The 27,502-nt window shown below is 70.1% G+C and overlaps 2 protein-coding genes across 2 annotated transcripts; both read right to left on the bottom strand.

Moving 5' to 3' along the window:
• Positions 1-1,577: 1,577 nt before the first annotated feature.
• Positions 1,578-5,002, bottom strand: PEF1 (penta-EF-hand domain containing 1). Its single transcript, XM_032202486.1, has 5 exons — positions 4,912-5,002; positions 4,190-4,270; positions 3,077-3,232; positions 2,806-2,949; positions 1,578-2,335 (listed from the first exon to the last, which is right to left on the bottom strand). Exons 1-5 carry the CDS (start codon positions 5,000-5,002, stop codon positions 2,106-2,108), a joined length of 702 nt encoding a protein of 233 aa, XP_032058377.1. The 3' UTR covers positions 1,578-2,105.
• A 746-nt stretch (positions 5,003-5,748) lies between these two features.
• COL16A1 (collagen type XVI alpha 1 chain) lies at positions 5,749-26,109 on the bottom strand. The gene is made up of 71 exons (XM_032202119.1): positions 26,063-26,109; positions 25,146-25,258; positions 22,984-23,046; positions 22,750-22,867; positions 20,995-21,118; positions 20,624-20,899; positions 20,464-20,544; positions 20,118-20,252; positions 19,820-19,873; positions 19,360-19,395; positions 19,041-19,076; positions 18,842-18,868; positions 18,627-18,689; positions 18,466-18,507; positions 18,323-18,367; positions 18,180-18,215; positions 17,987-18,049; positions 17,841-17,885; positions 17,674-17,769; positions 17,544-17,582; positions 17,351-17,395; positions 17,086-17,121; positions 16,835-16,951; positions 16,717-16,752; positions 16,602-16,637; positions 16,387-16,479; positions 16,234-16,278; positions 16,061-16,096; positions 15,915-15,968; positions 15,716-15,832; positions 15,553-15,588; positions 15,336-15,443; positions 15,112-15,234; positions 14,957-15,010; positions 14,837-14,878; positions 14,663-14,698; positions 14,485-14,538; positions 14,166-14,234; positions 13,992-14,045; positions 13,882-13,908; positions 13,727-13,792; positions 13,578-13,631; positions 13,436-13,489; positions 13,275-13,328; positions 13,126-13,170; positions 12,913-13,029; positions 12,520-12,555; positions 12,297-12,377; positions 12,167-12,211; positions 10,551-10,604; positions 10,366-10,419; positions 10,094-10,147; positions 9,914-9,958; positions 9,766-9,819; positions 9,574-9,609; positions 9,278-9,340; positions 9,085-9,156; positions 8,894-8,947; positions 8,766-8,810; positions 8,580-8,624; positions 8,380-8,433; positions 8,227-8,280; positions 8,054-8,104; positions 7,807-7,896; positions 7,685-7,720; positions 7,544-7,588; positions 7,251-7,439; positions 7,068-7,134; positions 6,766-6,942; positions 6,196-6,273; positions 5,749-6,111 (listed from the first exon to the last, which is right to left on the bottom strand). The coding sequence occupies exons 2-71, from the start codon at positions 25,219-25,221 to the stop codon at positions 5,909-5,911; spliced, it is 4,845 nt and encodes a 1,614-aa protein (XP_032058010.1). The 5' UTR covers positions 25,222-25,258; positions 26,063-26,109; the 3' UTR covers positions 5,749-5,908.
• Between the last annotated feature and the right edge of the window lie 1,393 nt (positions 26,110-27,502).

Here is a 27,502-nt window from a genome sequence, read left to right on the forward strand (position 1 = left end):
CCCCCAAGTGTCCCCATGGGGCCGCAGCTGGGTCCAGAGCAGCCTCACAGCCCCCCCCCTTTTCCTTCCCACCCCCCCACGCCGGGCTGTACTTTTAAACCATTTTTTTGTTGTTTTATTTTTTTTTTTTGTATTTATTTTGCTTTTTAATATTTGTAAATAAACTCCTGGAAGCCTCCCGGCGGGCGCGTGGCCCCATAGGGTGCGAGCTTGTGGGGTCGGGGATGGGGAGGGAAGGGGGGACCCAGGGTTTAGGGTAAAGGGGAAGGGGGGGCAGCACCTGGAAGGGCTGGGGGGGCCTGATAAGGGCTGGGGGGGGGCTGATAAGGGCTGCGGGGGCCTGATAAGGGCGGCTTTGTCCGGCCGCCTTCCTGTTTTGTTGGCACGCTGTGACCTCGGCCGCGGGCTGCAGGAGCTGCGGGGCCCCAGGGATCAGGGGGCTGGATGCGTGGGGGGAGAGGGTGAGGGGCTGCCAAGGGGGTCTTGGGGTTTTTTTGGGGGGGGTCCCAGCGGTGAGAGACTCAAAAGTGAGGCTGGGGGTGTGCAGAGCGCGTGGGATGGAGCTGGGATGGTGTCTGGGGTCAGCCCGTGCGTGTGGCTGTCCCCACAGGCACCCCAGCCCCATCCCGTACCCATGTCCCCGTCCGTCCCAGCCCCACATCCACCCCATAACCACGGCCATCCCAGCCCCACCCTGTCCCCATCCCCACGGCCATCCCAGCCCCATGTCCTTGTCCATGCCATCCCCCCATCCACGTCCATCCTGTCCCTACATCCATCCCATACCCCCGTCCACCCCATCCCATCCCAATATCCATCCCCACATCCATCCCGTCCCCATATCCACCCCCTATCCACATCCACCCCAACCCCATCCCAATATCCGTCCTGTCCCCATATCCATCCCGTCCCCAACCCTATCCCATCCCTACATCCATCCCCAAATCCATCCCGTCCCCCTTCCCCTGCCCACACCGTTCCCAAATCCCAGCCGCGCCCCAGCAGCTCGGGCTGTCCCCACCCCTTTATTTTTCGCCTTTTCTCCCTTTTTTTGCCTCTTTTTGGTTTCGATTTGCAGTCAGTCTGGCTCGGAGCCCCACAGCCCTGCCTCTGGTCCCCCCCCCAGCGTGGAGTGGGGCGGCACCTGGTGGTGGGATCCTGCCCTGCACCCCCCCCCCCCAATGATAAAAACACCCAGGAGCCCAAATCCCCTCCCAAAATAAGCCAGAAAGGGCCCGGCTCCAACTATTTTGGGAATTAGCAGGGGTTACTCCAGCGGTCCCACACCTTTGGCTGAGGGTTAGAAAAATCCCAAACCCAGGCGGTGCTTCTGAGGGAATCAGAGTTTACGGTGCTTGAAAATCTCCCTTTTTGTAGAAAAAATCCTTCAAATATGGGGAAGGAACGCGGCCTTCACACCCCGCTCCGAGCTGCTTCCCATTAAGGGAAATTAAACCCAGAATTGTAGAGATGTCAGTTTAGAAGCAGAGGAAGGCTTCGTGCTGCTCACCTCCTGGCTGTGCCTCAGAAGAGGAGCAGGGCACGGCTTTTGCCGTAAATTAGGACAAAAAAGGTAAAAAAAAAATGGATTTTATGGAAGCGAAGGGAGGCGTCCCACAGCCCGGGCAGCCCCGCAGCTTTCCTCCTGCCCGGGGCTGATCCTGGCCCCCAGCAGCAACACCAGGGCTGTGGGTACGGGACATCCACGGCCCCCCGGGGTTTTTTTTGGGGGGCCAGCACCCCACAAACAGCCCAGGCAGGAGAGCAGCGTGCGGGGTGCTTTATTCCAGAGCTGCACAACGAGGCTGGCACCGCTCCCCGGCTCGGCTTCCACGGGCAGAAAGAAATCAGGACACGTTGGCAAGGAGCTGGCCCTGGCTTCCTGCAGGATTTTGGGCCAGAAACGGGAAAATCCAGGTGGTCCCTAGAGGCATGGCACGGGCTGGCTCCTGGTTTGGCCGTCGCACCTCGTGGCACAGCCCCGGGGCAGCAGAACCGTGCGGTGGCACCGCAGGGACCGGCACCGGGAGGCACCAGCAGGGCTCTGGGGGTGGGGGGGGGGTGTCCCGGGGCAATTTGGGGGCGCAGCGAGGGGTCCTGGGGTGTCACAACATGCGGGTGACCACCATGGTGAGGAAGTCCTCGTAGCTGAGGCGGACGTTGCCCAGCAGCGCCGTGTCCTTCTCACGGAAAGCCTCGGTGGTGCTCTGGAGCTGCATGCAGATGTGGATGAAGCGGTCGAGCTGGATGCTGGGGTCGGGCGACCTCGGGGCGTAGCGGGCCAGCAGCAGCTGGCTGAACTGGGGGCTGAGGTTGTAGCCCAGCTGGGAGAAGGCTGGGAGGGAGAAGCACTCGGGTTAAAACCCCCCAAAAAAGAAGGGTGACAGCCCCAGCTCGTGCACACCCATCCCCACCACACTCCAGGATCACCGAGGGAGGAAGGAACCCAATAAAAGCCCAAATTCCAGGGATGTTTCTCTCCCATTTAGCCACACACGCCCAAGGGCTCCTCCCAGCGCAGGGCGAGGCTTAGCCACAGCCCTTTGGGAGAACAACGGGGAGAAAGGGATTTCCTAAAGACTGGGGTTCGTAACACGGCTGGGCTGCAGCTCCTCGAATCCTCCCCGTGGGCAGCGCAGCTCCTCGGGTCCTCGCTCTGCAGCCCCGTGCAGGGGACACGGGGAGCTCGGGGACACCCAGGAGCTTGGGGACACCCAGGAGCTCGAGGACAGGCTGGAAAGCAGCAGCAGGCAGAGCAATAAACCCCACAGAGCCCATGGTCGGTGCCCCCCGTCCCTCGCCCACCTTGCTGCAGCTCGCTGAAGCTGATGGAGCCCGAGCGGTCGCGGTCGAACTGCTGGAAGAGATTCCTCCACTGCTGGATGAAGCGCAGCAGAGCCGAGAAGCCGTACACGTCGATGCGGCCGGAGCGGGTCCTGTCAAACGTGTCTGGAGAAGAGAAAAATAAAAAAAAATAAAAAGAGAAGGGCGGCGAGGAGCGGAGCGGGGCCGTGCGCCGGTGCTCCCAGTGCTCCCAGTTCTCCCAGTGCTCCCAGTTCTCCCGGTGGCTGCTCACTGATCATCAGCAGGCAGGTGTCGTCGTCGAAGGCCGTCCAGTTGGAGTTGAGCAGCGCCTGCTTCAGCTCCCGCACCGAGATGTGGCCGCTGCCGTCCGCGTCCACGGCCTGGAACCAGGCGAAGGCTTCGGGATCCACGCCCGGGGGGGCGCAGCCTGTTGGGGGGGGGTGACGGGGAGGGGGAGGGGGGCACCGTCAGCACGCACCGGGCTCCGGTTCTGCTCGGGTCCCGGTTGGATCTGGGGGTGCAGGGTAGGGGGGGGGGGGTCCCTGTGGATGTACTCACCTGGGGGGGGCGGCCCCGCCGGGGGGGTGCCCGTAGGGGGCTCCGGGCCCGCCGGGGTATGGCCCGGCACCGGGACAGCCCTGGGGGGGAAATGGCACGGTCAGGGGGGTACCGGGACCCCCCCCCCAGGACCCCCAGGACTCTGCCCCGGGACTCCCAAGACCCCCAGGGCCCCTTGAATCCCCCCCAGCACCCCCAGGCCCCGGCCTGGGACCCCCCAGGAACCGCCGGGACCCCCCGGTCCTCTCCGGGACCCCCAGGCCCCAACCCTGGGACCCTCCCGGGACCCCCGAATGCCCCCCGGGACCGCTCTGGGACCCCCAGCCCCCCCCAGTCCTCCGGGGACCCCCGAATCCCCCCCCGGCTCCCCCAGGCTCCTGCCCCGGGACTCCCCTGGTCCCCCTGGGTCCCCTGAATCCCCCCGGGACCCCCCAGGAACCCCCGGGACCCCCCCGGTCCTCTCCAGGACCCCCGAATCCTCCCCGGGAACGCTCCGGGACCCCCAGTCCCCATCCCCAAGCCCCCCCCAGTCCTCTGGGGACCCCCAAATCACCCCCCAGGACCCTCCCGAACCCCTCTGGGACCCCCAGACCCTTACCCCGGGACCCCCCGGGACCCCCCGGGACCCCCCAAGACCCCCAGGGACCCCCCCGGGCCCCCCGAATCTCCCCCGAACCCCTCCGGGACCCCCAGACCCCAGCCCCGGGACCCCCCCCGGTCCCCCCCGGACCCCTCAGGGACCCCCAGGCCCAGGCCCAGGCCCAGGCCCAGGCCCCGGGGTCCCCGGGCCCTCCCCGGGACCCCCCGGTCCCGGTCCCGGCCCCACCTGTCCCGGAAACGCCGCCATGATTCCGCCACCGCCGCCGCCGCCGCCACTGACAGTGCCCCGCTTCCGCCTCCTGACGTCACGAGCGTCCCGCCCTCCCATTGGTTGCACCGCGCGGTTGAGCCCCGCCAGGTCCCGCCCCCGCTCTGGGTGTGGGCGGGGACTCCTGGGGCTTAAAGCGGCGATGGTGATGGGGGGGGAGTGGGGCCCACCGGAGAGGGAGGCCGGCGGGGTCGGGGTCGGGGTCGGGGTCGGGGTCGGGGTCGGGGTCGGGGTCGGGGTCGGGGTCGGGGTCGGGGTCGGGGTCGGGGTCGGGGTCGGGGTCGGGGTCCTCCCAGGGCCTACAGCAGCCCGGGGTCCCCACCATACCTCCACGTCAGGCCCAGGATCATCATCACCATCATCATCATCATCATCATCATCATCATCATCATTGACATCCCCACCACCACCACCATCCCCACCATCATCATCATCACCACCACCAACACCCCGATCAACAGCTCATCATCATCATCGCCATCGTCCTCATCACCACCACCACCATCATCATCATCATCCCCATCATCATCATCGATATCATTGACACCCCCATCATCATCATCATCATCATCACCACCACCAACACCCCAATCAACAGCCCATCATCATCACCACCACCATCATCATCATCGACATCCCCATCCCCACCACCATCCCCACCATGCCATCATCATCATCACCACCACCACCGTTATCCACATCACCAGCCCTCCCCACCATCACCACCACCATCATCTCCATCATTGACATCATCATCATCACCACCATCATCATCATCGACATCCCCATCACCACCACCATCCCCATTGACATCACCACCATTATCATCACCACCATCACCACCACCATCATCACCATCACCATCATCACCACCACCCCCCAGATCATCAACAGCCCCCCCCACCATCATCATCATCACCCCTCTCATCCCCATCCCCACCACCATCCCCACCATGCCGCCATCATCATCATCATCACCACCACCATCAGCATCTCCATCATTGACATCATCATCATCACCACCATCATCATCACCATCACCTCCATCATTGACATCATCATCATGACCATCATCATCATCGTCACCCCACCCACCACCCCCATCACCACCACCATCATTGACATCCCCAACACCACCGCCATCCCCATCGTCATCACCATCATCACCATCATCATCGTCACCGCCATCCCCACCACCACCACCCCCCCCATCACTGTCCTCATCACCATCATCCCCATCACCCCCATCATCATCCCCATCACCACCACCATCACCATCATCACCAGCACCACCACCACCATTATCACCACCATCAGGATGGGAGCAGGGCTCTGGCCTCAGCCCCATGCACAGGAACGGGGACAGGAATGGGGACAGGGACACGGATGGGGACATGGGGACAGGGACAGGAATGGGGACACGGACGGGGACGAGGACAGGGATGGGGACATGGATGGGGACATGGGGACATGGGGACACGGGGCCACAGCAGACACACCACGAGAGGAGCCACGCGTGGGGCAGCACTCGGCTGTATTTCATCGGGGCAGGATCCACCCGCCCCACAGCCACCCCCCCGCACCCCCTGAGCCCCCCGAGCCCCCCGGGGAGCGCCGCAGCCCCCTGGAAAACGGGGGCAAGAATAAATCCAGCAGCGGGCGGCACCCGGCGCCGGCTCAACCGAAGGGCCCCTTGGCGTTTTTGGGTTGGAAAAGGGGCTGCTCCACGGGCAGGGCGCCCATGCACTCGGCCGGGCTGCAGTGCCCGGTTTTGCCCGGGGGTCCCGTGGCCCCCGGGGGGCCGGGGATACCGGGGATGCCCTGCTGGCCCACGGGGCCCGGTGGCCCCATCTTCCCGTAGCCCGGTGGTCCCTGGGGGCCTGCGAGGGGAAAAAAGAGGGGGAGGAAGGTGGCACGGGGCAGGCGGTGCCCAGCAGGAGGGTGGGGGCGGGTGGGGGGCTCACCTGGGGGTCCCGGGGGGCCGCTGTCCCCCATCATCCCCACGCCTTTCTCCCCTTTCTCTCCTTTGGCGCCCGGTTCTCCTGGGGGAGAGGGGAGGAGGGTGAGACCCCGGCACGGGGGGTGTTTGGGGACACCCCAGTGCCTGGGGTCACCCCAGTGCTTGGGGACAACCCAGAGTCTGGGGACACCCAGGTGCTCAGGGACACCCCAGCTCTTGGGGACACCCCAGTGCTCGGGGACACCCTGGTGCTTAGGGACACCCCAGTGCTCGGGGACACCTCAGCGCCTGGGGACACCCCGGTGCTCAGGGACGCCCCAGTCCTTGGGGACAACCCAGAGTCTGGGGACACCCTAGAGCCTGGGGACACCCCACTGCCTGGGGACACCTTGGTGCTCAGGGACACCCTGGTTTTTGGGGACAACCTGGAGTCTGGGGACACCCCAGTGCTTGGGGACACCCTAGAGCCTGGGGACACCCCACTGCTTAGGGACACCCCAGTTTTGGGGCCACCCCAGTTTTTGGGGCCACCCCAGTTTTTGGGGACTTTGGGGACACCGCGGGCGCCACCTACCCCTCATGCCCGGCACTCCCTGCCGCCCCTCTCTGCCGATTTGCCCCGGCATCCCCGGAGAACCGGGGGGTCCCGGCCGGCCGGGGAGCCCGTCCTTGCCCGGGGGTCCCGGTCTGCCCGGGGCCGCCACCATCTCCACGGGGAAATGCAGCCGGGAGGTGTAGTACGCCATGCGCTCTGCGGGGACACGCGCCTCAGCGGGGATCGGGGGGGGCCATGAGGGAGGGGGGGAAAAATGGGGGTCCTGGGGGGGTCCTCACCCCCCCCAAAAAACCCCCCCGTTACCGTCGAAACCCCGTTACCGTCAAACATTTTGCTCATCTCCTGCTGGATGAACCTCTTGATCTCGTCGTAATTCACCACGTCCCCCTGGGGGGGGGGGACACACACACAAACGGGACGGGTCGCGGCCACCGAGCCCCCAGCTCTGCGCCCCCCCACCCCCCCCAAAAAAAAAAAAAAACAAAAAAAAAAACCCCACTTACCATCATCCCCGGGGGTCCCGGCAGCCCGGGGCTGCCCGCGGGTCCCGGGGAGCCGGGGGGGCCCCTCTCCCCGGCGGGACCCCGCAGCCCCACGGGCCCCATGGAGCCGCTTTTCCCCGGCCCCCCCGGGGCGCCGGCTCTGCCCTTCTCCCCGGGGTACCCTCGCTCTCCGGGGGATCCGGCTTCACCCTGCGGGGACGGGGGTCAACGGGGGCCCCCCCCCCCGACCCCATAACGGGGGTCTCGGGGGGTCTCGGGGTGACGGCAGCATCGCAGCCGGGCTCTGCCCTCACCTTCTGGCCGGCGGGTCCCGCGGTGCCGGGTTTTCCTGGGGGGCCCTGGGGGGGGGGGGACACAGAGGGGAGGGGGGTGACAGGGCTGTCCCGGGGGTCCCCTGGGCCGCGCAGCCCCTCTCCTCTCCTCTCCTCTCCTACCTCTTTACCGCTGGGTCCGTCCGGCCCCGGTTCCCCCTGCGGGAATGGGATTGGGGAGGTGTGAGATGGGCCCTGTAAGGTCCCCCCCCCCCACCCACACTTTATATCCCCCCCCCCCTCACCGGTGGGCCGGGGTGTCCCGGTGGTCCCGGTTGTCCCGGCATCCCCGGTAGCCCTCGGTCCCCCGCCGAGCCGCGCTCGCCCTTCAGCCCCTATGGGATGGAGCCGGGTGTGTGGGGAGGGGGCAGCAGGGGATGGGGACGGCCACCGCCGTGGGGGGGGGGGGACAAAGCCACCACGTCCCCCGGCCCCATCCCGTGCCCCCCAGCCCCCTGTGGGGTCACCGCGGGGCACCCCATGGGTACTCACCACTCCGGCGAGGCCAGCGGGACCCGGCTGCCCCGGGCTGCCAGGGGGTCCCTGGGGACACAGAGCGGGGTTTCAGCCTGGGGTGAAGCCCCCCCACCCCGGGGATGGGGCCCCATAGCCCCCCCCCCCCCCCACACCGTCCCAGTGCTCCCAGTTGGGTCGGAGCCACTTACGATGAGCCCCGGGGGTCCCTGCCGGCCTTGGGGTCCCATGGGGCCGGGGTCGCCCTGCGGAAAGCAGCGGGGTGAACGGGGTGGGGGGGGGGCACGGGACCCATCCAGCGCTGGGTTCCCGTGTTCCCCCCCCCCCCTCCCCAAATTCCTCACCTCGGCCCCCGGCCGTCCGGTGCTCCCTGGGGGGCCGGGTTTGCCGCAGTCACCCTGCAAGGACAAAGGGACAGCGGGGGCAGGGTGGCACCGGGATGCCCCCCCCCCCCCCCAGCACCGGGGTCCCCGGGGCTGTCCCCATATTGGGGTCACCGCCACCCCATCGGGGACATCGGGGACCCCCCCGTGCCAGCACCCACCTTGGGGCCGGGGAGTCCTGGGTGCCCCGGTTTGCCCTTAAAGCCCTGTGGGGGGAGAAGAGAGGAGAGGGGAGGATTTTGGGGTGGGGGTGCAGAGCCAATTGGGGGGGGGGGGGGGGGACACCGGCACGGCTCACGGGGCACCCACCGGGCACCGGGAGGGGGACAGGGAAAGGCAGCACTCACCGGGGGGCCCATCATCCCGGGGGGGCCGGGGGGGCCGGGGTCACCCTAGGGAGAAAAAGACATTGGGGATATCCCGAGGGGGGGCGCAGGGGGGGTCCCCCAGGACCCTACAGAGCCCAGCACCTCACCCGCGGCCCCGGTTTGCCGTCCTTGCCGTCCAGTCCCTCCAAGCCAGCGGGGCCCTGAGGGGACAAGGGGGGGGGCTCGGAGGGGGGCCGTGACCCCCAGCACCTCTTTTTGGGGTGGGGGGGTCCCCAGAGAGCAGCAGCAGGGAGGGGAGAGCTGAAAAGCCCCCAGGGTGGGCACGGGGAGCCCTTACCTGGATGCCCGGGGGGCCGGGGGGGCCGGGGGGGCCCGGCATGCCCGTGGGTCCACGCATGCCCTCGCTGCCCTGCGGGGACCACGGTGGCGGGGGGGGGTCAGGGTCAAGGTCAAGGTCAGGGTCAGGGTCAGGGGTGACCCAGGGTGACCCCGCGGTGCCACCACCGCCCCCCCCCTCCCCCTGCGCTCACCTTTTCGGCCGCAGGTCCCGGGGGTCCGGCGGGGCCGACCTTCCCCGGGAAGCCGGGGGGGCCCTGAGGAGAGGAGCCGTGGTCATATGGGGCGGATAAACCCCCCCCTCGTGCCCCCCTCCCACCCCAAACCCGTTCCATCGGGGTTGCCCCCCTGCGCCCCATCCCGCGGCACTGCCCCCTGGACCCCTCCCCAGCTCACCCCCCAACCCCATGGGGGCACCGACGGCCCCAGCACGGGGTCTTGGGGTCACCCCACTCTGCGCCCCCCCCCCAGCCCTATAGGACGGACTTACGGGTGGCCCCGGGAAGCCGGGCTGGCCCTGGAAACCCTAAAGAGAGAGGGGGGCTGAGCGCGTCCTGCCCCACAAACGGGGGTCCCGGGCACCCCGGGGGGAGCCGGGGACGAGGCTGGGGGGGGGACGGGGCTGTAGGGCCGGGGTTGTAGGGTCGGGGTTGTGGGGATGGGGTCCCTGGGGGACGCTCACCTGGTCGCCCTTCTCGCCGGAGCTGCCCGGGAGCCCCCGCTCGCCCCTCGGTCCCTGCGGGAGAGCCGGGGACGTGAGCGCCATAGCCAAAATTTGGGGGGTCCCCAGGGCCAAAACTGTGCCCCCCCCCACACATCCCCGCACCTACCGCTGGCCCTACAGCACCGGGGAGGCCGTCCAAGCCGGGGGGGCCCTGGAAAAAAAAGAGGGGAGGGCTCAGAGGGGGGGGCGGCTGCAGGGACCCCAACCCCGTGCCCGCGGAGAGGGGGGCACCCGGGGGAGCCCCCGGCCCCACTGCCCCGTGCTGGGGGGCACGGCCCCCACTCACCGGTTCCCCTTTCTCCCCGGGGGGGCCCACGTAGCCTCGCTCGCCTTTGATGCCCTGGGGGGGGGGAAGGAAATGGGGGTCCCGTGTGGGACGAGGGGGGATATGGGGTGCGCATGGGGTGCGCATGGGGTATGGGGGGGCACGGGGGGATAGAGGGGGGATGGGGGGACATGGGGGGGCATGGGGGGGGCAGAGGGGACATGGGGGGGGCAGAGGGGACATGGGGGGGCAGAGAGGACACGGGGGGGGTGGTGGGGGGCTGCAGTACTCACGGGCAGGCCGGGGGGGCCCGTGGCACCGGGGTATCCGGGCTGCCCCGGAGGTCCCTGTGGGGGGAGGATGGAGCTGAGCCGCCTGTGACCCCCCCAGGCGGGCACCCAGAGCCCATAGGGTGTACCCTGCCCCCCCCAGACCCCCCCCCACCCCCCCACCCCCACCCCGGGGTGCCCCCACTCACCGGCTCCCCTTTGGCTCCGGCCAGCCCTGCGGGGCCGCGCTCCCCCTGGAGACCCTTGGAGGGGAAGAGGAGAGGTTCTGGGGGGGGGGGGCGCTCCCACGGACCCTGCCTGGAGCCCCCCCGGGGGCTGCGACCTGCCCCCTGCACACACCCCAGGCCCCCCCACTACTGCTGCTGCGCCCCCCAACCCTGTGCCAGGACCCCCGGGGGCTCCAAAGAGCCCTGCACGGGGGGGGGGGGGGCTGCACACGGGTGCCCCCCTACCAGCACCCACCAGTGCCCAGGGCACCTTCAGCCCACGGGGGGGGCACCCGCTGCCCCCCCGTCCTCCCGGGGCACACAAGACACGGGTGACACGGTGACACGGGTGACACGGTGACACGGGTGACAGCCAGGAGCCCCCAGGCTCGGTGGCGCACCGGGGGGGGGGGGTTAGTGGGGGGGTTACGTGGTGCCGAGGTGCTGGAGGCTGGACAGGACAGGCTGACACCGCAGAGAGACCACCACAGAGAGACCCCCCCCCGGCCGGACGGAGCTGTTACGGTGACATTTAGGGTGGTGGGGGGGGGGGGAGGCGAGGGGACAGCAGCAGGACAGGATCCGCACGGAGCCACCACCACGGGACAGCCGCTGGCCCCCCCCCCGCTGCCACCGGGAGGAAGGGTGAGGATGAGGATGGAGATGATGGAGATGATGAAGATGATGGAGATGGACGGAGGCTGCTCCTGGGGGAGTCAGGCACCGGGGAGGGGGGGCGTGAGGAGGAGCCCCCCGTGCCCCCAGGAGGGTTGGGGGCAACATTAGGGTGCCTGGGGGAGGGGGGGGGGGCACCCAGCCCTCCTGGGGGGGCTGTGCCGTGCCGGGGCACACCGGGACACCCGGCACACCCAGCCCTGTGCCGGGGAGGGATCCGGCACCGGCGGGGGGGGGGCCCAGGTTGCCAAATCCGGGGTGCCCCTTCTTGAGCCTGAGCCCACCGGGACCCCCCCCCGGATGGAGATGGGAAGCAGGGGATGGAGATGTGGTGAAATGAGGGGGGGTGGAGTGAAATGAGAAAAGCTGGGGGAGGCTGCTCCCGGGGGGTCGCTGCCCGGTGCCGTGGGGTGTTTGGGGGTTTGGGGGGGGGGGACACACACGGACACGGGGGGGGGGCACAGCCAAAAACCAAGCGGCAGCGACAGACGGCACAGAGCGGGGCCGTGCTGGTCCTTACGGGCAGTCCGGGTGCGCCCTGCGTTCCAGGGAAGCCTGGGGGGCCCTGAGGGGAGAAACAGGGACGTCACGGCCCCGAAACGTCCCCCCCCCCCCGCCCCGAGGACGAGGCTGAGCCCTTGGGGTGCCGCGGAGCACCCCCCTCTGGGGGCCACCTCGACCCCATCCGGACGGGGTTCCTGCTCCATGCCGGGGCCGGCAGCGCCCTCGTCTCCATCTCCAGCCCCACGGGGGGGGGGCGGCTGCGACGCTCCTGGGCCTCTGCCCATCACCGGGGCCTCGTGGCGGGGCGCTGGGACCCCCTGGGGGGTCGACAGCAGAAGCTCCGAGCCCCCCCCCCCCGGCGCTGCGACGCGGTGCTGGCACAACCCAGCACCCCCCCAAGCCCCGGCGCGGGTACTTACGATGGGGCCCGGTGGCCCTGGGGGTCCCCGAAGTCCCGGTGGGCCCTGGGGAGGGACGGGAGCCGTCAGATGGCACCACGGGGGGGGGGGGGGCACCCACGGCTTCCAGCAGCACGGGGGGGGCACCCACCTGCTCGCCTCTCTCTCCGGGGATGCCCGGGGCACCGGGGAGCCCGGGGTCTCCTGCGCAATCGGGGTCGGGGCTGTCGCCCTGCGGGGAGCGGCACGGGGTCAGCAGCGGGGATGGATGTGTGTCCCCCCCCCACCCCCCCACACACCCCACAACCCACGGCACGGCCCCGCCAAGCCCCGCCAAGCACCCCAAAAGGCCTTCGGTGCCAGGGGTCACTCACCCGAGCCTCCTCGGCCCTCGGGAACTGGGCAAAGCACTGGAAAAAAACCCAAAGTCACCCGGGGGCCGCCCCGCGCCACGGAGAGCCCCGGGGGCGCAGCGCCGCACCCTGTGTGCGGCTCGGGATGAGGCTGTGCCCCCCCCCGACCCCCCTGGGACCCCCATCCTGGATGGGATGAAGGCACAAGCGTGCCCAGAGCGTGCCCAAAGTGTTCCCTGAGCGTGCCCAAGGGGTGCCCCGAGCGTGCCCAGCCCTGCGTGCGCCCGCTGCTGTGCACCGCCGCGCCAGAAGCCGATGCCCTCGGGAGCACCCCCGCTGTTTGCCCCCCCCCCTCCCAGGACCACCACCACTTCCAGGGGGCTTCCAGGAGCCCGGAGGTGGGCGAATACTCACCCGAGCACAACCCTCGCTGCCGGGGGCGCCCGGCATGCCCCGGTCCCCCTTCTCCCCCTTGACGCCGCCGGGCGCTTCCAAGGCCGCCTGCAGCTGGGCGCAGTCCCCGCAGATGTTCTGGGGGGAGACGGGGGGGGGTCAGCGGCACCCCAAGGGGCTCAGGGGTCCCCAAACGGGGGGTGGGCATCACCCGGAGACCCCCAGGGAACTCACCTTCAGCACCTCGATGTTCCTCTCGGCCATCACAGCCAACGGCCCCTGCAAGGGACGCGGGAAGAGAGGGGACGGGAGGGGACAGGGGGTGCTCCCCGCTCCCCAGAGGGTGCAGGGTGGGGGGGCTACGGGGCACAGCCCCCACCTACCAGGTCTCCAGCTGGTCCTGGCAGCCCCGGCAAGCCGTTGTGTCCTGGGACCCCCTAGAGCCAAGGAGAGAGCTTGGGCACCCGCCCCCATCACCAAAAAGCGGGGCAGGACCCGACCCCCCCCCCCCCCGCACGCTGCTGCTCCAAATCCCGTGGCTCACCTGGCGGCCGGGGGCACCAGGAGGGCCGGGGGGGCCGGGGGCTCCGGGGGGACCCTGCAGCAACCCCAAAAAAGAAGCAGAGATGGGCGGTGAGGCGGTGGTGGGGCCGGTTGGGGGGGGGGGCTGCGGGGACGGCACCCACCTGGGGACCCGGCTGCGGCTGCCAGGACATCCCGGTCCAGAGCCCGGGGGCTCCCTGGGGGGGGTGGGAGAAAAAAAAGGGAGGATGCTCAAGGGGGGGGCACAAAGCCATGGGGATGGGGCTTGGGGCTGGCACCCGCGGGCACTCACCGGCATCCCGGCGTGGTTGGGGTCCTGGCGAGGGCTGGGGGGGCAGGAGCACTCCCCGGGGTCCCCCTGCAGGAAAAGGAGGTGAGGGAAAAGGATGGGGGGGGGGCAAAAATTGGGGGGGGGGGCACCAAGTTCCCACCCCGGCACCCGCTCACCTTCTCGCCCTGGGCGCCCTTCTCTCCCTGCGAGGGGGAAAGGCACGGATGGATTTAGCGAGGGGTCCCCCGGCCCCCACCGTGTCCCCCCCCCCAAGTCCCGTACCCACCGGCAGCCCGCTGGAGCCGGGCACCCCCGGGAGCCCCCGCTGCCCCTCGGGGCCCTGCGAGGAAGAGGAGCGTGAGGAAGGTCGGCCCTGGGCTCAGCTGGCACCAAGGGGCTGTGGGGGGGGGGATGGCAACGTGTGTGTGTCCCCCCCCCCCCTCCATGGGGCAGGACCTACCGGTGGCCCGGTGACGCTGGGTCCTGGTGGCCCGGGGGGGCCCACGGCACCTTTGGGACCCGGAGATCCCTGTGGGGAAAGGAGAGCAGGAGCTGGGGGGGGGGGCACAGGGGGCTGGGGGGGGGGCACAGGGGGCGGGGGGGGGCACCAGCACCGTGCTCAGGGACATGAGGCGGGGTGGGGGGGGACGTGGCACCGTGCCGTGCCCCAGCACCACGGTGTGCCCGGGGGGGATGTGACCCCGGGACAGGCTTGTTGAGGGGGTGGCACAGCCCCCCCTCAACGAGGGGAGGGCTCGGGGGGGGGGCGCCGCCTTTACCTTGGCTCCTTTCTCTGCTGCCATTCCTGGGGGGCCCTGCGCTCCGGGGGGTCCCTGGGGGCGGGAGGTGCCATTAGGTCTCCCCAGCGAGCAGCGGTGACAGCCCCGTCCCCGGGGCCACGCCGTCACCGTTTGCAATGTGGGGGGGGGGTCACTGGGATCCCAGAGGGACACTTACGGGGGTCCCGGGTGGTCCGGTGCTGCCGGGTTCTCCCTGGGGGGGGGGGGGAAAGAGAGAGGGAGAGGTGCCTGGCACGGCACCAAACGGCACCAAACGGCACCAAACGGCACCAAACGGCACCCCATGGCACCCCATGGCACCCCATGGCACCCCATGGCACCACACACCCACCTTTGGTCCCGGCTGGCCGATCCCCTGCTCTCCCGGCTCGCCCTACAGAGAACGGGGGGGGGGGAGCAGTGAACGTCCCCGTGCGCCCCCCCCCCAACCCACCCCATGCACCCCACTCACCTGCAGCCCCTTGGGCCCGGCGGGACCTCGGATCCCCGGCAGCCCCGGCTTGCCCTACAACACAGCTCGGTCACCGCGGGGCTATGGGGTCACCGTGGGGCTGGGGGGGTCACCGCGGGGCTATGGGGTCACCACGGGGCTATGGGGGCACTCACGGGTCTGCCAGGCTGGCCGGTGCCCGGGGTGCCGGGGTCCCCTTTGGCCCCGGGTCGTCCCGGGATGCCCCCCATACCCGAGAGCTGCCCCTGCAGCACGGGGCACGGCTCGCAGGAGTCTCCCTGAGGAGGAAAGAGCAGAAAAAAGGAGTTTGGGGCGGTGAGGGGATGGGAGGGGGTAGGACAGGGTGTTGGGGTCGTCCCCACCTCTGTGGGGTCCTCACCTTCTCGCCTTTGGGGCCGGCCGGCCCCCTGATGCCCGGCTCCCCCGCCAGCCCCGGGAGCCCGTCCATGCCCGGTGCCCCCGGGTCTCCGGGGCTGCCCGCGGCCCCCTGGCAAAAAAGAGGACACGGGGAGGGGGGGCGTCAGCATCCCCCCCACCCCACAGCCCCCTCCGCACCCCCGGTTTGCCACCGGGACCCCGTCTCCGTCCCCTCTCACCTTCTGCCCTTTCTGGCCGGTGTCACCAGGTTTGCCCTGGGGAAACGAAGCCATCAGGGTCACGACATCCCCGAGCACCCCAAATGTCCCCGGGCACCCCAAACGCCCCCGGTCCCAAAACGGGGACCCCACGGGCACGGGGAAGGGGTGGGGGGGCACTCACCGCTCTGCCGGGGGGCCCGTCCTTGCCCCGCTGCCCCGGTGCTCCCGGCACAGCCAGCACCGTCCCTGCCCCTTCCAGCGCCTGCGGGGCCGGGGGGCACTGCCCGCAGGGCTCACCCTGTGGGGGGGGGGGACACAGCCGGGTCACCGCCTGCTTGGGGACCCCCAGGGACAGTGCGGGGACACTTCCCAGCTCTCACCTTCTCTCCTTTCAGTCCCTGCTCTCCTGGCTCGCCCTTATCCCCCGGGAGCCCCTGCAAGGGCAGAGATGAGGCCGTGCAGCCCTGCACCCCCCGTGAGCCCCCCCCCAGCTCCGTGCTGCGCCCCCCCCCCCAAAAAAACTCACCGGGCTGCCCGCGGGACCCTCCTGGCCACCAGCACCCTGAAAGATATTGGGGTCAGGATCCGGCCCCCTGGGGGTGCCCTCAGCCCCTGGGGGGGGGCGCACGTCTCCCACCGGGGGGGGGTCACCCACATCCCACGGGGGGGGTCCCCACGTCCCACGGGGGGGTCACCCACCTTCTCGCCCTTGATGCCAGCCAGCCCGGGGAGGATTGTGGCACCCTGCGGAGAGGTCACAGCTCCAGCACCCACAGACACGGACACGGGGTTCAGCGGGGCTGGGGGGGCTCTGGGGGGCTCTGGGGGGGGGTCTCAGCCCCGTGAACTCACCAGCACCGGTGCCGGCTCGCCCTCGTGCCCCTTGGGGGGCTCCCGCAGCAGCGCGGCGAGGACGCGGGCGTCGCAGGACAGGCAGGAGTCCCCCTGCGAGGGGCGCGGAGATGGCACAATCGGGGGGGGCTCGGGGTCACCCGCTGAGCCCCGGGGGGGCTGTCCCCACGCCGGGTGGGACAGTGGGACATGGGGACGGCGGGATGGACACTCACCTTCTCCCCCTTCATGCCGTGGATGCCGGGGTCTCCCTGGGGAAAAGGATTGGGGTTGGGACAGGCTGGATGCTCCTCGGCACCACCCTGCCCCAAAGAGCCCCGCGCCACCTACCCTGTCCCCTTTGGGTCCTGCGGGGCCAGGCCTGTCCTGCGGGCAGGGGAACGAAGAGGAAGCTTTAGGGATGCAGAGAAGACCCCCCCACACGCCCCCCCACAACCCCCAGACTCACCGAGACCCCGTCCTTGCCGGGCAGCCCAGGCTCCCCCCGGGGTCCGGGTTCCCCCGGGAGCCCGACGGTGCCGAGCGTCCCCGCGGGGACCGTGGGGCACGGCTCACATGGCTCGCCCTGCCGAGAGGGGACGGTGAGGGACAGCCCCAGGCTGGCACCTCGGGGGGGTCCCCAAGGTCCCCAAGGTGCCCCCAGCAGCCCCCCAGCCCAGGGGGTGGGCACAGCCCCCCTCCGGGCCACCCTGCACCCACCTTGGCTCCTTTCGGCCCCAGAGCGCCGGGTGGCCCCTGTGGGATGAAGGCAGGGGTTGGGGCTGTGGGGTGGGCTCGCTGCAGCTCTGCCCATCCTAAAGCCACTTTCCCCAAGCCCCTGGGGTTCTGTGGGGTCGGTCCCAGCCCCCAAAGCCCTTCCCGAGCCAGGCTGGGATCCCAGCCCCGCTCCGGCCAGGCAGCCCCGGCCCCGAGCCAGGAAACCCGGCTCTGACCCCGGCTTTGGCTCCGAGCTCTCGGTACTCACGGGTGTCCCAGGCGGGCCGCCGGGTCCAGGAGCTCCCGAGCTGCCCTGCAGCCAGAAACGGCAGAGCCTGAGCCTGGAGAGGTGGAAACCACAGCCCCAAAACCCCCCCCAGCCCCCCCATCTCCCATCTGTTCCTTTCCAGCCCCATAAATCGGGGAGCGCAGCCAGCGCCCTCCGTACGCCCCCTCCTCACCTTTTCTCCCTTCGGACCTGGGGGGCCACCAGGGTCGCCCTGAACAGGACAGAGGATGGCATCAGCTCTGCTGTCACCCCCCGTCAGCCCCACGGGGCATCTCGCCCCCCCCCACGGCACGGCCCCTTACCGGCTTCCCCGGAAAGCCGATCCCCGGTGAGCCCGGTTTGCCCGGTGGCCCCGGCTCTCCCGCCAGCCCCTCGGGTCCCACGAGGCCGGGGTCGCCCTAAAAACCAAGGATTTTCCGTGCCGGCGCTGCTCCTGGGTGCCCCGAGCCCTCCCAGTTCTCCCAGTTACCTTCTGGCCCTTGGGGCCCACCACGCAGATCTCTCCGGGCCGGCCCTGGTGGGGAAGGGAGCGGGGTGAGCGCCGTGCGTGGCACGGGGCAGGATGGTGCTGGACCCTCCTGCCCCACAGCCTGCCCCACAACCGGAGCTACTCACATCACGGCCCGGGCGGCCCGGCTTGCCCTGGAGTCCCCCGTCGCCCTTCTCACCCTTCTGGCCCTGGGGGACAGACGGGTGTCACCGGTGCCACCTCCCAAACCCCTCGGGGACCCCGCTGGGCTCCGCAGGTCCCCAAACCCCGACGGCGAGGACCCGGCTCGTGCCCAGACGTCCCCAGCGCCGTTCTCACCTTCTCCCCGTCGGCACCCACCGCCCCCGGCAGCCCCTGCGTGGTGGGACAGAGAGGGGGCAGCGTCAGAGGGACCCCGGGGACCCCCAGCCCTGCACAGGGTGCGTGCACAAAGCAAATTTGGGAGCCCCGGCATCACTCACCGCCTCTCCGCGCTGCCCCTTCTCGCCCTGCGGCCCCTCGGCGCACTGGGGGGAGAAGGGGAGGGTGGTGAGGGGGTGCTGGGACCCTGGGGGGGGTGCTGGGACCCTGGGGGGGGGTGCTGAGGGTGGGGTGGGGGTCTCACCTGCACGGGGCCGCCGGGGTCTGTGCGCACGCAGTCAGCGCCCTGCGGGAGGAGAGGAGGTGGCTCGGGGGGGGACGTGGCTCATTTATGTGGGGCAGGGGGGTCCCCACGGGCCAGAGCACCCCTGGGTGGGGTGGGGGGGGGCTGCTGGGGGCACTCACACGCTCGCCTTTCTCCCCTTTGGTGCCGTAGGAGCCGGGCAGGCCGCGCTCACCCTTCCCTCCCTGCAAGAGGAAGAGGATGGCGAGGTGTGACACCACTGTCCCCGTGTGTGCCCCCGGCTCAGGGGGGCTCCGGGCACAGCCGAGGGTCCCCACGGCCACGTCCTGGCTGGAGTTGGCTGGGGGTCCTGGGGCTGGGGGGGGCACAAACCTACCTTGGGTCCTGGGGGACCAAGCGTGACCTGGGGAGAGAGCACGGAGGTGGCACAGAGCACCCGGCACCCCGGGGGGCGCACCGACCACCCTCCCTACACCCCCCTTCCTCCCATCGCCCTGTCCCCAAATGTCCCCAAATGTCCCCAAAACCCCCACCAGGCAGTGCCCCCCGCTCCCGGTGCTGCCCAGGGCACTCACATTGGCCGGAGACGTCCGTGGCGAGCAGGGGGGGCACTGAAAGAGACGGACATGGTGCTGGCACCCCCTCCCCACACAAGCCCACGGCCGCTGCCCGCACACCCTCAACCCACGGGGCTCCCCCACTTCACCCAGGGCGAAGGGAAACCCGAGGAAATGTTTTTTTCAGCCTCCCCGGGGAGGAGAGGAGAGAGCCTGGCCTGGCACGGGTTCTCCCTGCGGCTTTGTGGCTTGACCACAGCTCCACCGAGCCAAGGCGGCCGCTCCAGCGCGCTCCCGGCAGGGCTGGGGGCACCCCGGGGCTCCCCTCCCGCCTCACCTCCTCGCTGCGTGTCCCCGGCGGACCCCTGTAGCCCTGTGGGGAAGGAAAAAGGAGCAGGGGGTGAGAAGCCGAGCTGGGCAGGCTCCAGCTGCCCCCCTCTCCGACCCCCAGCCCGTGCCACGGGACCCGGCTGCGCCCCGGGGGTGCCCGGCAGGAGCCCGACGTGGGAGCAGGGGCGGCGTGGGCGCAGGGCACGGGGTGTGCTGGGGCCGTTTCCCAGCTCTGCAGCAGCTCGGAGGGAACAAAGAGGCCCTGAGCTGCCGTTGGGCTCGCTCCAGCAGCGGCCGAGAGCAAGTGGGGCCTGAATTCCTGCTCGGGGGAGCAGACGGAGCCGCTTCCTGACGGCACCGCAGCCGCGGAAAGCGCCCGAGGGCGGCGGAGGAAGGGGGGAGAGGAGCAGGGGCCGAGCTGGGAGCGGGACCACGGGGCTGGGACCCCCTCGCCCACCTCCCCTCACCTTCTCCCCGTGATCTCCCTTCAGGCTGCTCCTTTCCGAGGCCCTCGCTGGCTCCTGCGGAGAGAGCAGAGCACCCCAGGGTGGCGCCTCCCCGTGCGCCCCTAGGTTCCCCCACCCAGCGCACCCACGGGTGCCACCTCCCCGCCCCACATCCCTTGGGGGGGGGGTGCGGGCTGAGCCCCGGGCAGGCAGCCAGCAGCCTCCCCCCTCGCTCCCGGCAGCATCCCAGACAGTGGAAAAAGTGAGGCCGGGCTTTTCCAGGGGAGGAACCCGGCGTGGCTTCGTGCCGTGGCCTCACCGAGCCCAGCGGCTCCTCCAGGCAGAAGCAGCGCGTGTACACCCGGCCCTGCGGCTGCTGCGGCGACAGCTCGATCAGGTTGCTGCTCTGCATCAGCTCCGCCTGGCGCCGTGTCTTGGGTGCTTCGGGCTGGCACTGCAGGGAGAGAGAGAAAAAAGGGGTCAGGGGGGTGCCCGGAGCCACAGCCCCGCTCGGGCACCCAGCGCCCTTCAAGTGGATGCGCCCCGCACCGTGCCCAGGGGTGCGGGGTGTGGAGTTTCCCTGCTCCGCTCCTCCACGGCCCCAAAAAGTGACCCTCAGGGGACAGCTGAGCTCGCCGTGCCTCAGTTTCCCCCTGGGCACTCACCCCGCTGGCCGAAATCTCGCAGCACCCCTCCTGCCGGGCCAGCTCGGCGTCGCAGTAGATGTGAGCCTGCTGGAGGTCGAACTGCAGCGGGAAGGGGCAGCGGGATGAGACCCAAACCCCACACCGGACCCCACACCCTCATCCCCACGGGGGTTCTCACCCGAATCGGGGTCCCACGGGCGGCATCCAAGCCCAGGAAGGCGTTGCCCTCCGGGGCCAGCGCTCGCCGCGGCGCCAGGGGCTTGGAGGAGATGGAGCCGCAGTCGAGGTGCAGGGAGACGGCGCGGCTCTGCACGGCCACCACCACCTTGTGCCAGCGCCCGTCGAACAGCGAGGAGACGGCCTTCCCCGCGAACACCGTGCTGACAAACGTGGTCCCCGGAGCCCTGGCTTGGAACTCCAGGCTCTTCTCGGGGCCGTGCACGGCCAGGGAGAGCTGGGCAGAGAGGGGACGCGGTGCTCGGGGGTGGTCGGTGGCGCCCGGAGGTCCCCTCACCACCGTGCGCCCCCCTCGTGTCCCCAGGGTTGTACCTGGGGGTAGCCCTGGCGGTCGGTGACCTGGAAGAGGTACCAGTGCTCCCCGGTGCTGTTCTTCTTCAGCAGCAAGGTGAGGACGAGGCTGAATTCGGGGGGCAGCCCGCGGGGGAACACCTGCCTGTGGGGACAGGCGTCAGGGGGCACGGGGGCACCGAGCCCGGGGGGGGCAGCGTCAGCCCCGGAGCCCCCAGGGCACCGCCAGCACCAGGTCCCCAGCAGCCCCACGGGTGGCACCACGGAGAGAGACCCCCCCTGACCCCGCTGCGTGTGCCGTGGGGAGGGCTCCAGCCCCAAAACCAGGCCGGGGAGCGCAGCCCCGGGGCGGTGCGGGCTGGCCCGGGAGCTGTTTGTGTCTCCGACGGGACGCACGTGGGCTCGGGCTGCGAGAGGAGCCAGCGCTTGTGCAACAGGAGCTGAACACGAGACAAACGCCGGGGATGCTCCCCCCGCCCCGCCAGGCACAGGAGCTCGCCCCGGGCTCCCCCGGGAGCAGCAGCAGCATCCCCACGCAGCCCAGCCTGTCCCGGGGACCTTTGGCACCATGCAGCCGGGAGCAAGCCCCCGAGCCCAGGGGATGGAGGCTCCGTGGATGCAATGGGCACGAGGCAGTGCCCACCCTGCCCCCCCGGCCATGCCCGTGCCCGCAGCTCGCTCCACCACTGGAAATCTTTGCTCCGGGCTCCGCTCTGCTCCCAGCCTCGGCTCCACCAGCGATTTTCCAAGCCACTGCCCTGGAGCAGCACCAAGGTGGCTGCGTGGGGCGGGCTGGACCCTCTGCGGGGCACAGGGTTGTCCTTGCTGGGCACTGAGGGGTGGGAGCAGGGCAGAGGGGCACCCATGGGTGCCTGGACAAGGCTCGCACCCTGCCTGCTGGGGCTATCCCTGTGCTGAGCATTCCCAAAAACTGGCTCTGGGCTGCCACAAGCACCCAGCCAAGAGCAACACCAGCCCGGAGCATCGGCCATCTAAAAGCCATCTGAGGACTCAGCTGCCCATGTCAGGAGCCAGGGCTGGGTCTCCTCCTCCCCACGGTGCCCCCTCACTCCGAGCCCCCTCGGGGACCCCCCCTTTCCCAGCACAGCCTCGTGCCAGCCCCGGAGCAGCGCGGGGCCAGGCGTGCCGGGGGAGGCGGGCGTGCAAATCAGGCGTGCAAACCGCAGCCGCTTCCTGCAGGAGCCGCTTCCTGCGCTGCTCCCCGGGCTGTGGACGCTCTCCCACCCGCCACGCTGGCAGGGATGCTGCCAGCCCCGCGGGTTGGCACGGGGTGGGGGCGAGGGGGGAGAGAAGCAGAGCCTGGGGCACGGGCGGACAGGATGCGATGGAGACAGCGGAGCTGCAGGCTGGGCTCTGCACGGCTCCCCCAGCGCAGCCGGCAGCCCCTGCTCGGCGCTGCGCAGCCCTGTGAGCTCGTCTAGACCCCGGCCAGCTCCTGCCAAGTTGAGGAGAGCAAACACAGAGCATCCACAGCGCGGCGGTTGCGTAAGGGCTGGCTGCAGCCCACCGAGCTGCTTCAGCCCGTGATTTACTTTCGAGGAGAAAGGTGGCTCGGGCAGCCCAGCGCTGCGCCCCCGGCACCTCTGTGTCCCCCTGGGCGCTCCAGCCCCGCTGTATTTACTGCCCACCCTCGCCCACGCAGCACAGGGCTGCAGAGGCCAGGTCCTACATGTGGAGTGGCTGGGGTGAGCCTTGGGGGCAGTGGGTGGGAGCACCGTGGGATGTGAAGGCACCCCGTGAGCCCCCCGCACTCACCGCGTGGGCTGCACCAGCGGCACCGCGCCCAGCCGCAGCACCGCCGGGCCCCGCAGGCCACGCACTTTCTTGATGGAGGAGATCTTCAGCAGGTCGAACCGCTTGATCAGGTTAAAACCTGCGGGCAGGGACCGGGGAGGAGGCGGTGAGAGGTGGTCAGGGTGCGGGTGCCGAGGCTGACCCTCCCCGGGCAGGGCGCAGAGCCCATCCCGCAGTCGGGCCCCGTTTCCTTACCCGTTACGTTCTCATACTTGTCCCCGACCATGTCCTCGTCCCAGAGCTGCGGGCACAGCTCCCCTGCAAGGCAAACCGCCGGGTCACCGGTGTCCCCAGGGCCATGGGGAGGCTGTGCTCCGGGCCGGGTACACGGTGAGGATCTCACACCAGCCCCCGGCACCGCTCGCTGGCAGGCGCAGGGCAGCGCGGATCCAGCAGACGCCGCTCCCACGGCGGCTCCAGCGCCTCGCAAAGCACCCGCCAGGAGCAGAGCTGGATGTTTTGACCAGACGAACCCTGAGCTCAGCCCTGGCCCCGGCCGCTTCCCACAGCGAGCTTCCCAGGTGAAATGCTTTTCCCAGTCGCGGCGCGTTTCGCCTCAAAACAGCCCCGCGCCTGGGATCGGCATCAGGACAGCAGCCAGGCACCGCGGCCACCCACGGCGGGGAGACGGCGCCCAGAGCTGCCTGGTGGCCATCCCGTCCCGTCCCATCTCATCCCGCTGGCGTCCTCGGAGCTGGTGGCACGTGGGGACAGGCCAGGGGATGGCGAGGTGATGGCGAGGTGCTGAGCAGCGCTGAGCAGGGCCCGCGGGGAACGGGGACAGCAGGAAACGTTGTGTCAGCCCCGACCACAGGGAAGCCAGCGCTGCTCAGCGCTTCCCTGATCTCTTGCTGCTCCGGCAGCAGGAATCCACCTCCGCTGGATGCTACCAGATGTTGGGAGGCATGAGACAGGGGAGGAAACAAGGGGGTATTGAACGAGGACTTTGTTGCGTCTCCGTGCACGCACCGGCCCCGGAGCAGCCCCTGACCGTTCACCGCCCCCACCCCGAGGCCAGCTCCGGTCCCTTTGCCTCTGCCCGGGACCCGGCACCCCCACGGTGCCTCTCCTCGAGGCTGAGCACTCGCTCGTGCTGCTGTGACCAGCCCCACAGCACGCTTGGTGCTGGAATCAGAGCTCCCTCGCGCTGAGATCATCGCGTTTGGGTCAGGGGGCAGCCGGCGAAACACGCCTCAGCCCGGGTGCTGTCTGCTTTGAAGCTGTCCCAGCCCTGACACTGCTTCCCCTCACCGGGAGGCCCTCGTTTCCCAGCGCAGGTCCCTCGCACAGCCCCAGCTGGGCACCCCCTGCGCTGTGCCAGGACCTCGGCAGAGCGGCACGCGGCCGCCCACGCCGGCACGGCCGTGCCACGGGGGGCTGCGCAGGAGAGGCGTGCACTGCTCCCTGCTCTGACGTGGGGCCCCCTCCTGCTCCGTGGAACGGGGCCTCGGCCGTGAGCTCACAGCTTTGGCATGGAAACCACTGGGAAAGGCCGGACCCAGGCGCTCCGGCCTTGCCGATGGGGCTCGGCCACCCCGGGCACCCCGGCTGTGCCGAAGGGACCGCAGCCACCCGCACGGCCCGGGCCCTGCCGGGACGAGGCCCCGCTCCGCCCCCGCAAAAACTGATGCAACCACGGCCTCGTTGCCAGCAGCTCCTCCCCGCCATCCGCCTCGAACTCGCCCCGAGCCGCCCCACGCTGTGACCCACGCACGGCCGGGGACGGCTCAGCAGGGACCCTCGATGGCTTTGCTGTCACCCACCCATCCCCATCGGCTGGGGACAGCCCCAAGCCCTCTGCTCCTGCCGTGCACCGTGGCCAAACCTTGCAGCAGGAGGCCAAACTCGACAGCTCCGTGCATCCTCGCCACTGCCCCGAGCAGCCCTCGCTGATCCCGCAGGCGCTGCTGGATGGAGCCGCCGTCCCGGCCAGCTGGCAGCGAGCGCCCCGAGGCCGGAGCGTGGCCAAACCCACTCCTTCCATCACCCCTCGGCACAGCCCGCGGGGTGTTCCCGGTGCTGCGGGCGGGAACGGGGTGTCCCCGGGCTGGTTCCTCACGGCGGGGCTGGCTGGGCTCGCCCTGGCCCCGTGCCCGCCCGGGATGCCGAGCGAAACCCCGGAGCCTGCGCAGCCGGCGCGCGCGCAGGGAGCGGTGCACGCAGCCTGCCCTGCTGCCCAGAGAGAGGTGCCGGCACGTGGGGACCTGGCACGGTCACGGTGGTCCCCAGCCACCTCTGCCCCCCGATTCCTTGCCCTCCCATCCCTTCCCTCATCTCCCCAGGGGCCCATGGACAGGCGAGGAGGGATGGGATGGTTCCCATGCAGACCCCGCACCCTCGCTCTCGGTGCCTCTTACCTTCTGCCTGTGGCTGCTCCTTCCCCTGGCAGGCACTGATGAGCCCCCCAAGCACAAGGGCCCAGAGCCCCCTCATGGTGCTCGGGGCAGCGTTTCGGGGCCAACACGGCTGCCTGGAAGCAGAGATGGGGCACAGTGAGACGGGCACGTGGGGGGCACCGGCTGAGCCCCAAGCTGTCCCATGCTGGGACGCTGCCAGCAAAGCCACCGATGTGGAGGAGGCTCTGAGCCACTCGGCCACTGCTCAGGCAGCCTTTGGGGACTTGACAAGCCCCAAGGCCCCAGCACTCAGGGGGTGCAACCCAACCTGTCAACCCCGGCATCCAAATTTACACCGAAACTGCAGAAACGCAGGGGCCGAGGCGCCCCAGAGCCCCTGGTGCCTCCTGCTCCGGACCCCCGGGCAGGTTTTGTTCCCTCCCGTTTCACTCCCAGCCCCCTGGGGTGCCCCAAAACCCCTCAGGTCACCCCGACCTGGCCTCCCTCCTGCCTGCTTCCTGCCACGAGGCAAGGCAGGGCTGCAGGCAGCCGGCGCCGGGACGGACCGGAGACGCTCGGCTCCGCTCCCCGCTGCGCCCTCGGCCCCGGGCTCGGCGGTGCAGGACCCCCGGCACCCCAGTTTTATTCCCCTGCACCCCGACTTTATTCCCCTGCACCCCGGCTTTATTCCCTGGCTTTATCCCCCTGCACCCCAACTTTATTCCCGTGCGCCCCAGCTTTACGGCCCGGCGTTATCCCCCTGCCCCCTTCCTTTATCCCCCTGCTCTCCAGCTTTACCCCCCGGCTCTACGCCCCCCTCTTTGCTCCCCCCGTGCCCCCCGACCCCTCGGGGCTCCCTCCGGGGAATTTCCTCTCCCGGTGCCCGGCGGAGCGGGACGCGCCCCCCCCCCGGTCCCCTGCAGCCCCCCGGGGCTCACCTGCGGGGCTCGGGGGGGGCGGCGGCGGGGGCGGCTCCGCGGCTCCCTCCGGCCCGGGGCGCTGGGAGCCGTGCCGTGCCGTGCCGTGCCGTGCCGTGCCGAGCCGCCCTCACCGCCTTCCCCGCCTCCTGCCGGGGGGGGGGGGGTCCGAGCCGCCCCCCAGCCGCTGCCCGCCCTCCTCTTCCCCTGCCCGGGGCGGGGGGACCCGAGCCGCCGCCCGCTTTCGCCTCCCCGCCCTCCTCCTCGCCCTCCTCCTCCTCCTCTTCCTCCTTTTCCGTCCCCCGTCGGGGCGCCTGGAACCGCCGCCCCCCAAATCCGGGGGGGCTCGGCCCGGCCCCTGGCCCCCATCCCTGGGGAGCATCCCCTGGGCTGCACGGGGACACGAGGGCACGGGGGGACACCGGGGCACTGGGGGACACCAAGGCACAAGGGGGACACCAGGGCATGGGGGGACACCAGGACACGGGGGTCACTGGGGCATTGGGGGTCACCAGGGCACAGGGGGGACTCCGGTGCTGGCCCCGGTGGCAGCGGGTGCTGGCCAGAACAGCCAGCGGTGGGGGGTGAAGGGAGTCCTCCTGGGATGCTCCTGCACCCGTGGGACATCCCAGGTTCGTGCCAGACCCCACAGAGCTGGCAGAGCGTCCCCACTGCCTGGGGACCTGGGGACGAGGTGCCCGGGGCTGGAGCTCGGCTGGGCTCTGGGATCGGGTCCCTGCGGCTGTCCGGGCTCCTTGTCCCCAGCAGCAGAGCTGATGGCTTTCCACTGCAGCCCCCCCAGGTAGGAAATGGGCTTGAAACAGGCAGAAAACGGGCAGGGAGCGGGCCCAGCCAGGGCAGCCACCGACCCACAAGGGTTGGGGTTTGGGGGCCGCAGAGCAGCCGTGGTTGTCCCCTGTGTCCCTCCCTCTCCCCCGGCGCGGCGCGGTGCCGCCGTGCCCCTGCTCAGCCGCTCTCCTCCCAAATGATGATGAATCTATTTACACTGAAGCTTTACAAATGTGTGTTAGGGACGCATGCATCTCAATAAACGCGCTCTAATTAACAACTGATATTTATTCAGCCCACAGTAAATAAGCTGTCGCGGGCAAACCAAGCGAGCGCCGCGTCCGGGGCGCGCCTGGGCTCTGCCATTTATCCCCGAGATGCGGGGACGGGGCGCTCGATTCGTCTGCGAGTCACCTACTGGAGTAATTAAGGCTAATTAAAGCAAGTGGCTATGAAACATAACGAAACTTTCATAATTCCTTTTTATTGGGCAATTATTCACCCGGAGATCTTCGCCATTCAAGGCCTGCCGGCAGTGCCAAACGCAGGGCGCGAGCAGGAGCAGGAGCAGGAGCAGGAGCAGGAGCAGGGTTTGTGAACCTTGTGGTGGGCACTGCGGGGTCTCAAGGGGCAGCCTCACCCCTCCTCTCACCCCCTGGTGATGCCAGCACA

Source organism: Aythya fuligula, chromosome 23 (assembly GCF_009819795.1).
Source record: "Aythya fuligula isolate bAytFul2 chromosome 23, bAytFul2.pri, whole genome shotgun sequence".
In the NCBI taxonomy this organism is placed as follows: domain Eukaryota; kingdom Metazoa; phylum Chordata; class Aves; order Anseriformes; family Anatidae; genus Aythya; species Aythya fuligula.